We start from the raw sequence: 11339 nt of genomic DNA, 5'->3' as shown, positions 1-11339 counted from the left end.
CTGTGGATGTTGAGGTCGAAGTACAGATCCAGGTCCATGTCGAGGTTGAGGACGAGGTACAGGTCCAGGTTGAGGTACAGGTCCAGGGCGGTGGGGTGGGGGCATAGTGGCTTGGCCATAGGGTGCAGGCCTGTGGGTAGGGTTTGTAGAGTACTGCTCAGCCGAACCTGGAGAGGTGATGTTCTGTGGTGCTGTTGGGGGAAAGCGTCTCACTGGCTGAAGAGTAGTGGTTGCTCTGGCGCTCTTTGGGGGGCTGCCAGGGGTTCGGCTCAGGGCCACGTCTTTAAGAGTTTTGGCAAACACACGAACACTGTCTTTATAGAGGTGGACATCGTCGTAGAGGTGGCTGAGGTCCAGTGTAGGATGATGTGCCAGGTGAACATTTGGCATTCCAGCACATCTACGTGTGATGTCTGCATTTACTCTTTGTATGGTGCGAGGATGGAAGTCTGATCTGGGCAGGATGGTGGAGATGACTACTTTTGAAGTCGGGAAGGTTCGTGTTGCTTTTATAGCCACCCGTGTCACTGAATCTGCCACTCGCTGTTGTTGTGTCCGCAGGTCATTCGTGCCCACATGGATGATGATGTGGCTGGGTTCACCCAGAATCTCCCTGTTCAGTTGTTACTTTACTATATTTCAACTGAACTAAAATAACTTTAGTCCTGCCTCACTAAGTTGTAATAGTCTTTTCAAATGCAGTGCATTTGGAGATTCAGTCTTGCCTGTTATTTGGATGTGAACTGATTCCAGTATCTTCTGCTTTATCCAGTTGTCCTCCTGATTGCTCTGTTTCTGTTTCAGTGCTCTTTAGTTGTCTTGTTGAAGAAGCAGCAAAGAAATGTACAGCTATCACGGTCACCTTAATATTCCTCTCACTTTTTCCTTTGGTTTGATATATGTTTTGTTAGGCTTGCCTCACTCTAAAGATAAAAGATTGCAAAAAATGTAGGAGCTCAAGTGGATCATGACTTTCCAGTTCATGGAACTCACTCACTCTCTCTCTCTCACTCTCTCTCTCTCTCTCTCTCTCTCTCTCTCTCTCACTCTCTCTCTCTCTCTCTCACTCACTCGCTCGCTCTACCGTCTCCATGGCAACACCTGCTCTTCAGATAAATAAATCGGTAAATAAATAATGGAATCTGTTTGAATGTAAAACGATGTTACCAGCGCTGCGGAGTAACTCGTCTGGATTACATCATCAGATTCCAACAATTAAGTACTTGTAATCAGACTAGTTACTTTTTATTGATTACATCATTACATATTAATCACACAATAGCAATACATTGTTCATAATTTATTGATTCGCTCCAATTCCTCTTTTAAATGTTCCTTCTCTAAGTTATCCTACGCTTATATACATTCAGAAAGTCTTCAGTTTCACACAGAGAGCATTATTCAGATGAGGATACAGCATCTGAATCAGGGTATCTTCCGTCCAATCAATTTTTGTTTTAATATTGAAATCTGAAAAATGAAAAACTGCACATATTTCGTTTTTCAATTATTCAAACAAAACGAAAAATCAAGAATCCGGCTTAATTTTTCGTTTTTACATTCAGGGATAGAAAACGAATAAAGAACTTGAATATTGGATCTCTACATGTGGGCGGGAATGAAACGCCCCTCTCTGCTAATTGGTCAACCAAACATTACAACATAATAATAGTCCTAAAAAAAACCCTTAATAATAGTCCTCCGCTTCTATTGATTCTTAACATGTTTATTTCTACTACATTTTATCTCTTCATCAGACAGCCAGATTAACACACACACACACTCCTCTCTAATAAAAATATTAACTTTGTGTGCTTCATAATGGCTTGTATCGGTCTCTCTCACACACGCGACCCTCGTGACCCGTCAGCCCGTCCGTTAATGTTGACGTGTAACGGGACACACTGCAGCGGTTTGGACAAACACCTCCAGCGCTTTCCCAGAGTCCCTCAGTCAAAGCACACAAAATTACCACCTTCATCTGTGAGCGAGAGACAACATAGAATCTGCTCCATTTTAAGCTGCAGCAGCAGCAGCGCATCACTCAAATCAGACCATCAGAACACACAGAGAAGCGCTTCCTCTTCTCACCTGCTGTCAGTCCTCATCTGAAGAGCTCAGGATCATCCAGAGTCTGTGTGTGAGTGAGAGAGAGAGAGAGTGTGTGTGTGTGTGTGCGCATGTGTGTGTGTGAGAGTGTGTGTGTATGTGTGTGTGAGACTCTGTGTGTGTGTGTGTGAGACTGTGTGTGTGTGGTGTGTGGTGTGTGGTGTGTGTGTGTGTGAGACTGTGTGTGTGTGTGCGCGTGAGACTGTGTGTGCGTGTGAGACTCTGTGTGTGTGATGTGTGTGTGTGTGTGTGAGACTGTGTGTGTGTGTGTGTGTGCGCGTGAGACTGTGTGTGTGTGCGTGTGAGACTGTGTGTGTGTGTGTGTGTGTGGTGTGTGGTGTGTGAGTGACAGGAGCACACAAGACGTGGTTTTCCCATGCACTGGAAATATTCTGATGTTCTTCTTCAGTATTTGTGTCTTGTTTTTCAGTGAAGATATCTAAACATCCATAAATCAAGACAGATGACAGCAACTACGGAGTCTTGTTTTCTGAGCAATTTATCAAAATGAGATGAGTTTATGATTATAACAAGATCAAAGATCTGTTATCTGTTGAAAAATAAAATCAGTTTAAAGGGGAAACAAGATTATAGTCTTATGGGTTTGGAGCAAATGTATCTTGATGTAAGAATGCTGAGATATTTGTACAAGACTAAAACACTGAGGAAGAGCATCAGTGCAGCGAACAGTCAGATATTTCTCATACAGGTTCAGAAAGATACTGAGACACGTGGAGACGCTGAGCTTCTGCTCCAGCCAATCACAGAGAACCATTCCACAGGCACAGGAAGTGCAGAGGAGGGGGAGGGTCTGATTACAGGAAGTGAGCTGTAGTTTCTGTGCCGTCTCTGGAAAAGTCTGTCTCCTCCTCTCTAATGGCTTTTCAATCTGCTCTCCGTCTCTACAGCGAAGCACAAACACACTTCAGACTGATGAAGACATTGCGTCAGTAACCAGAAGACAGTCGACTGACCAGAACTGATCCTGAGACAGAGATTGAGCTTCATCATGTCAAACTAAAACTCTAAATGTGCTCATCCTCAGGCTGACCAAGATTAGGATGAGAACCATTCCACAGGCACAGGAAGTGCAGAGGAGGGGGAGGGTCTGATTACAGGAAGTGAGCTGTAGTTTCTGTGCCGTCTCTGGAAAAGTCTGTCTCCTCCTCTCTAGACAGCAACTACGGAGTCTTGTTTTCTGAGCAATTTATCAAAATGAGATGAGTTTATGATTATAACAAGATCAAAGATCTGTTATCTGTTGAAAAATAAAATCAGTTTAAAGGGGAAACAAGATTATAGTCTTATGGGTTTGGAGCAAATGTTGACAATCTTCATTTTTCCAGCAAATGTATCTTGATGTAAGAATGCTGAGATATTTGTACAAGACTAAAACACTGAGGAAGAGCATCAGTGCAGCGAACAGTCAGATATTTCTCATACAGGTTCAGAAAGATACTGAGACACGTGGAGACGCTGAGCTTCTGCTCCAGCCAATCACAGAGCACCACTTTTAACTAAAATACCATAGAGTCCATAATCCATAATAACTCTTCCTCCAGTGAGCTGATGATCTGAATCAGGTGTGTTTGATTACGGAGACCATGCAGTGTTGGGGGAACCTCTGCATGACGGGTCAAAACTGATACCAACAAATCTGATTAGTTACATATTAAACATTAAAATCAAATGAGAGTCCATCAGCAAACACTACTGAGTGTCGCTTCACACGCTGTGAAACCGCAGCAGATCTGTGTCGAGACTCTTGATGAAATCTGTTCTTTTAGGAGCATCGTTACACACGGATCTGTGTCACTGCATACACAGTACAATCACGTCTCCTCAAACACTGACCTGACACTGCGGCTCGGCCTCGGCTCGCTGGAAACATCCTGAATCTGTTCAATCCACACCAGAAACTCCATCTACACACAATCAGTCCCTTTAAGCAAATGAAGCCACTGCTGTCAATTAGTCGTTTACTCACCTTCATGTCATTTCAATCATCTTCACACACCTCATGATGAACAATCAACAACACCATTATAAACCTACTGTATCATATTTCTAACATTTACTATGAAACCTTGTCGTCTGATTGAGAGTTTAGAGTGTTTTATCCAGTCAAAGCTCTTTTAGTGTAATTGTACAAGCGTCCAGCTTCAGCTGGAGCTTCTCGTGTCAGATCTTGACTGGTTTTGATCAAGTAAGCGTCAGAATAACGTCAGTAATATCTCCAGATGAACACTTACTGGACTGAAGCAGCTCAGCTTTACTTGATTCTCCATCAATCATGTTTTAGAGTCTCAAATCTGATCCTCAGGATCTTTTGAGGAGCGTTTGTTTCCAGAAGCTTTACTTTCACTGTTCCTCAGCGGAGGAATGATCTTCACAAGCCTCCAGAACATCTCACATCTTCTGAGGAGCCTTTATTTCTTCAGCTCTCCATCACTGCATTATATGTTTGGAGCACTTCAGTCTCATCTTATTATTACTGGAGATATAGAGCCACGATATTTAGATTATTTTATGTCAGTATCTGCTCTACTGTTAGAAAGATCTCACTGATTTACATTTCATCTCACTTTTTGGCAGGGTAGAAAACAATAATTCATATTTAAAAATGGGGAGATAGTTTTGAGTTCTGAAACTTGCAGTATGTTTTAATTTTTTTTTTAAAACACGTTTATGTGTAAATATCAAGAACAGTTTGATTCGGTTTCATGATCCCTTTAAATGGGAGGCTGTAATCACACACACACACACAGAGACACACACACACACACACACACACACACACAGAGACACACACACACTCACACACACACACACACTCTCACACACACAGAGCAGATCAAGCATAGGATAAAAATATTCACTAAACTTAATGATTGTTCATAAGCGTCTCATCACTGACGCTCTTCAGCTCATTCATGAACGACTCAGTTCTGTTTGCATGACTAGCCTTCATCCTCATTCCCAGGGTCCCCAGGCTCCGGTGGTTTCGGGGTCACAGCGCGGGTCATCGGGGGGGAAGACGATGGGAACGGCCTGCTTCTGGTACTGCTGCAGGCGTCTGAGCAGGAAGGACACCACCTCCGGCCGCTGATGGGACACCTCCACACGCTCCTCGGGATCCTTCTCGATGTCGAACAGCATCACCTGCTTCAGCGGCTCCGACGCCTCCAGCGGACGGCCAGCAGGGGGCGCGAACCACAGAGGACAACCTGAGAGAAACCATGAGCTCCTGTCACACCTCCACCACACAAAATCAATAAAAACTTTCCATCATGAACAGATTCTTCCTCAGTTTTCCCGTGGAAATGTCTAAAAGATTCTTAAATCAAGATACATTTAATCGAGAAGCAAAATGACAGAAGATAAGAAATACTGTTTTCTTTAATAATCTTTAATGCACTTTAATGACAAACAGAAGTCTAGAAAAACAATGACGTCGTTGTTTGGATGCAGTAAAACACACACAGATGCAGCAGAAGACATCAGGCTCTGGGGGTTTTTGCTGATTAAGGGAGAATGCAAGACTTCTTCTCTGTGCAAATGGTTGTCAAAAGCAAAAGTGCAATGAAATGCACACGTTTAGTGTGAAAGCATGACGTGCTCAAGCAAAACAGACACTGTTTTTGGAATCAGCAGCTCAAAATTGAGCTCAGATAAGATGCAGTGTTGGGAAAATGAATGACCTTTGACACTGGGAAGTTAAAGATGACCGTTACCTGGGTAACCTGTGAGAAGCTTCCAGTTCTTGTAACGAATGGCGGCGTGAACCGAGATGTTAAACTCCGAGCGAGAGCCGAGAGCGGCGGGCCGAGGCGCTGACGAGCGCAAAGACTCCTCCAGAAACTCTCCCGACACCTCGTCTCCAGGACCTGAAGGAGACACAGAGGAAAGAACAGCTCAGGTTAAACTCTGCTGTTAAACCGGATTCTGGTCTGGGTGTGAACCGGTCTCTGACTCACATGGAGCGGTGTCCACATACAGCGGGTCGATGTTATGCAGAAGCTCGACTCGAGGAGACGCTTTGCCGCGACTGAAACACACAAACACACTTCCAGTCTGCAGTTACAGCTCATCTGATCATTAGGATCAAGTGCACTGTGGTGTGGCAGATGCTCACGGTGTGAATTAAACCCAGGGGGATCTATGATGATGATGAAGAGCAGCTCACTCTCACCTGATAGCGTCCCACACATCGAACCCGTCCAGAGGTTTGGTTCCGTTCGTCGACGCCCCGGCCAGACCCACAATCGTAGGCAGCCAATCAGAGACATGGATGAGCTCTCGACTGACAGCTCCCGGCTGCTCTATGAGTGGGCCGCTCACAAAGGCCACGCCCCTGACTCCGCCCTCCCAGAGCGTCCACTTCCTGCCACGCAGAGGCCAGTTATTTCCTCCCGTCAGGGTCTGACCGCCGTTATCTGGCAGACAGAGAGGAAACAGCGCCACCTTATGACGGATCAGCACAATTGCCAAATTAAGACTTGAGAGCAAGCACAGAAAGGTTTGAAAGTACAACTTCCAGCAGATCTCCATTAGTTTTTGATTCATCTTACTAATTGGCTTGAATATCTCTGCTCCAAACTAGATTATGCAAGTCTTGTTTTCCAGTGAAAATGTCTAGCCATACATTTCCTTGAGAAGCAAAATCACAAAATAAGTCGTTTTCTGAGAAACGTGAGTTTCTGATTTAAACAAGAACAAAGAAAATCTCAGAAATATCTATTTAATTAAAGGGAAACACGTTTTCATTCCCCACTGACAGATATTTGTTCTTGTCCTAATCATAAACTCATTTTGTTTAATTTCTCATCAAACAAGCAGTGTTGCCAGATTGGGTGGGTTTCTTCTTTTCATCGGCTTGGACTGGTGGGTTTTTATTTGCTTTTTTGTTTGGCGAGTTATTTTAATACATGTTTGTAATTAGGAAAGTAGGCCTATCACAGAAACATACTGCATTTTTTCTTTAACATCATTGGTTCAGCTTAACCAATCAGGGCTGGGTGCGAGAGACCTGTCAATCACTTCGCCGTCTTGTGTTGCTGAGACATGTGTGACGGGGTTTCAGTGCAATAAGGGACCAAACTTGAACTTGTAAGTGTATATTAAAGTGATTGCAATGCCAAAGTGGCATAAATATAAGTTGCATCTATGTGCATTTCCTTCGGGCTGTAGCGGTGTGTGCATGAGCGTGTGCGTTCACACTAACAGTTACCTCGTTGCACTAATTACGCTGCTTAATTCTGATCTTTTGGGGGGTTTTGTCTACATATGCATTGGCTTGTTTTTGCTGTTGACACTGAAAATGATGCATTTGTTTTAAATGAGTTCGTACATTTTTTTGGCTGCCGTTTGCAAATATTTGACATGCTTTTGGTTAGAGGACATTTTTGTCATATTTCTTCATTCTCATTTGTTTTGATGCATTTCCTGTTGCACTGTTCTCCTGGCCGGGAAACTGATTCAGTTTTATAGTTTTGTACGGTCATGATCATTAAGGAGGTAAAGTGGTTCTTATCAACACTGCTTGACATGGTGATAAAACTCTATCACATTCTTTCGGCATTAAATGTTTCGGGCAGGTTTTTGTGCTGAAAACCGTTGACTCAATCTGGCAACCCTGAAAACAAGACTTCATATCTTGATTGTACTTCTCAAGTAAATGTATCTTGATTTAAGGATGTTTAGATATGTGTATTGGAAAACAAGATGAAAATACTGAGCAGCATTGAATGCCAGGACTTCATGGAATTAAGACTTATGGCTCAGATTTAAGACCTTTTAAGGCCTTCATTCGTGGAAGAGACCTTTTTTATTCTCTGGCATGATGTGGAATACATAATTTGATCCTCTATCGACCAGTCATATTTCAATACGGTCCAAATATTAGCAGCCGCCATAAGAGCACCAACAAAATTTTATTAAAATATTGAATCTTATAAAATACACTGAGTCCTGATAATAAACAGGTACTTCCAGGTCTACCTGGACATGCTACCTAAAGATTATTAGTTAGCATGTTTGCCACTTCAGTCCCAAACGCCGCACTCATACACTATGTACTTATGCACTACTCATGTAGTGTATGAATTATATAAGTTTATTTTGTCATTCATAATCGGAGTCTGATAGCCCCTCCCCCTTCGTGACGTAGTTGAGAGCATGAAGTGTCCAGCATTCCACACTCATGCATCATCCGGGTGTTTAAAGTGCACTTTTTCTTTTGGGAATCTTCTTCAGTGTGAATGCAGCACTCGCACTGTTTATACTACAAGACGTCATAGAATAGTGCATAAGCACGCGATTTGGGACGCACCTTTTCTTAATTTACTTCTAAATGACACACAGCCTCGCCTCAAAAGATCAGCCGAAGCCAGACTCGTCTCGTGTCGATCGTGATCTCAGTACCTGTTGAGAAAATGAGGACGGTGTTGTTCCAGAGCCCCGAGTCCTGCAGCGCTCGGCTGATGTTCCCCACCGCCTCGTCCATGGCCGACACCATCCCTGCGTACTCACGCCGCCGCTGGTCCTTGATGAAGCTGTAGGGGCTGACGTAGCGCTCGGGGACCTGCATGGGGCCGTGAACCGCCTGCAGCGCCACATACAGGAACAACGGCTGCAACACAAGAGAAACCCTCAAAAACCACTGCGGAGCGTCCAGAGACAGGAGAAAACCTGCAGACCATTTGTAAATGTAATGTGTCTGGCTTCCGGTGTCATCCGCTCGTTTTGTTGCTTGATATTGCAAACTGGTGCGTCTCACCTTATTATTTGAATGTGTTGTCTTAATTATAAACACACTGGGTTGTAGCACAAACAATTTGACAGTTTATTGCACTTTGTTATTCTTCTCGTTATTCCCCTAATGAAGCGGACGCCTCAGAAAACAGCGTGCTTCTGCACTGAAATATAACGAGGATAGTTTTAGGTCTGATGTTTATAAGTGGCAGCTCAAGAGTTTTACTAGCTATCGCCGTCTGACGGCTTGAGTTTAGATGATCTTTTTTATTCGTATTTTAATTTCACTTAAAGTGTTAGTCATTTAGTTGTGTGCTTTTGTCATTTTTGTTATTATTTTTTAATGTCTGTATAGTTTTTGTTGAGTTTTAGTTATTTTAGCACATCGAATTAAACTAAATGAAACATTTCGCCTTGGCAACTAGCTCATATCAGTTTAAAGTTAATGCTTATTTTACTTCAAGTAACGAGTTTAGTTAACAATAATAACCCTGGTTAAGCTTAGTAAAACATGTGCAGCACTGTGACTTAGTGTTTCAATCGTAATAGCTCACTGGGTCTGTTCTCAATATTTAGATTTTTTTTGCACCCTCAGATTCCAGATTTTCAAATAGTTGTATCTCAGCCAAATATTGTCCGATGTGCTCCAAGGTCACATATAGCAACTTCTTGGACAAACCTTATGTAAGTTCTCCTCTTGCCCACTGATCTACTTTCATCTTTATATAGATCAGTGAATTTGCCATTGTGATGTAATCGAGTGACATTTAGCTACCAGTTTTAGTTTACCAGTTGGCAACACTGGTCTGTAAATATTCAAATAAACAATAATAGGATTATCTGGCTATGAACAGGCCCTGAGGTGAGTCATGTGACGTGTGTGTGTGTGTGTGTGTGTGTGTGTGTGTGTGTGTGTGTACTTTCTCAGGTGTGTGTCGTGTGATGATGTCCGTGGCTCTCTGGGTGAAGAGTTCAGTGGAGTAGAGTCCCGTGTAATTCACAGCCACGTCCTCGCCGTCACGCAGGTCCAGAGCGCAGCGCGTCACGTTCAGAGGAGCGATGAAACTGCACCTGGTATGATTGAAGTAGTCCTCTGAACCCATCAGGTAGCCTGCAGACACACACAACGACACGCGTGTCACATGATCCAGCTTGTGTTCCTGGTTCCTGCTGCTGTCAGGCGTCTGCTCGGATTCACTCGTGACTCACCGAAGAAGCTGTTGAATCCTCGGCGCGTGGGCAGACAGGCCTTCCTGAACATGCCCAGGTGCCACTTGCCCACCATGTGTGTGTGGTATCCGGCGTCCCGCAGGAGCTCGGGCAGCAGCGTCTCGTCCAGAGGAACACAGTACGGCTGACACGGCCAGATGATCTGGTGCTGCAGACCCGTGTGAATCTGACACACACACACACATCATGAATGTACCACGGTATTCCAACAGGAGGTGTTTCCAACAATACCATGGTAAAACTGGACAGGTTTTTGGTCAACACAGGCTCATGCATATTCAAAGGAAATTCATGAAAAATTAAATGCATTAGTAAAAACAACACTCTATGCCATTTTTAACGCCGCAGATCAAATTCAGGAAACTAATTAGATGTTACACTCTCAATAGTGTTCGATTCAATTGCAGTCTGCCACAGTACTTAAAAAAATACATGGTAGTGCTATGATATAATTGGACAAATACTGAACGTGTTTTACAGTATGTAATAAATTCTTGATTTGTTAAATATGAATATGACCAATATGTGTTGGACAGTACCACGGTAAATACACACATGCACGTTTCTAGGTATTTCACTGAAAATGCACTAATAAAACTATTTAGAGCCGTCATATGAACTTTATTCCACTTGAATTCTACTTCCTGAAACTCAAACCTCATGTCTGAAACTACAGATCAAATTCAGGAACTCTATTATCAACTCTATTATCAGTGTACTACCGCAGTACTTACTGTAGTCTACTTTAGAGAATACCATGGTATTACCATGGCACAAGTCCTACAGCACAGGGTTTATACTGCAGTACATGGTTTACTGGTGTTTTCCAGTGTTGCCAGGTGCGCGGTTTTCCCGCGGAATCGGGCTACTGTTACACTCACTGTTACACTGTTGCCGCGGCTTGTCTTTCATGTCCGCGGGTTAAAGCGACCACAATAACGCGATATTTAACCCCTGGAATGCGAATTTTCCTCCAGGGGACCCCCGCCAGAAAACGTGATCTTACCCCACGGAACGCGACTGGGAGGGTTTTGTTGTGAAAAGCTGGCAACCCTGGTGTATTCTGACCTGGTAGCGGCCGGTCATCAGCTGGTTCCGGGACGGGGTGCACAGCGGCTGCACGTAGTAATTCTCCAGCCGAACCCCGCGCTCGGACAGGCGGTCCAGATGAGGAGTCCGGATCTCAGAGCCGTGGTAGCCCACATCATTCCAGCCGAAATCATCCGCCAAAATCAACACGATATTCG

General features: G+C 43.7%; 1 protein-coding gene across 2 annotated transcripts in view; it reads right to left on the bottom strand.

Moving 5' to 3' along the window:
• Positions 1 to 4754: 4754 nt before the first annotated feature.
• arsb (arylsulfatase B) overlaps positions 4755 to 11339 on the bottom strand; it is a 6721-nt gene continuing 136 nt past the window's right edge. The window contains exons 1-8 of one of the 2 annotated variants that reach the window (XM_016260570.1): positions 11161 to 11339; positions 10072 to 10258; positions 9783 to 9973; positions 8533 to 8740; positions 6302 to 6545; positions 6087 to 6157; positions 5844 to 5996; positions 4755 to 5336 (exon numbers count right to left, since the gene is read on the bottom strand). The exon at positions 11161 to 11339 is cut by the window's right edge and continues 136 nt beyond it. In XM_016260570.1, the coding sequence (XP_016116056.1) occupies positions 5083 to 5336; positions 5844 to 5996; positions 6087 to 6157; positions 6302 to 6545; positions 8533 to 8740; positions 9783 to 9973; positions 10072 to 10258; positions 11161 to 11339 (1487 nt within the window). In that variant the 3' untranslated portion in view covers positions 4755 to 5082. Of the gene's footprint in view, positions 5337 to 5613; positions 5660 to 5843; positions 5997 to 6086; positions 6158 to 6301; positions 6546 to 8532; positions 8741 to 9782; positions 9974 to 10071; positions 10259 to 11160 lie in introns of those variants that run through there. The other variant, XM_016260571.1, reaches the window with a different exon arrangement.

Source organism: Sinocyclocheilus grahami, unplaced genomic scaffold (genome assembly GCF_001515645.1).
Source record: "Sinocyclocheilus grahami isolate Dianchi unplaced genomic scaffold, SAMN03320097.WGS_v1.1 scaffold2116.1, whole genome shotgun sequence".
Lineage (NCBI taxonomy): Eukaryota > Metazoa > Chordata > Actinopteri > Cypriniformes > Cyprinidae > Sinocyclocheilus > Sinocyclocheilus grahami.
Note: the sequence above shows the minus strand (reverse complement) of the source record. Positions and strands in the feature narration are given on the sequence as shown.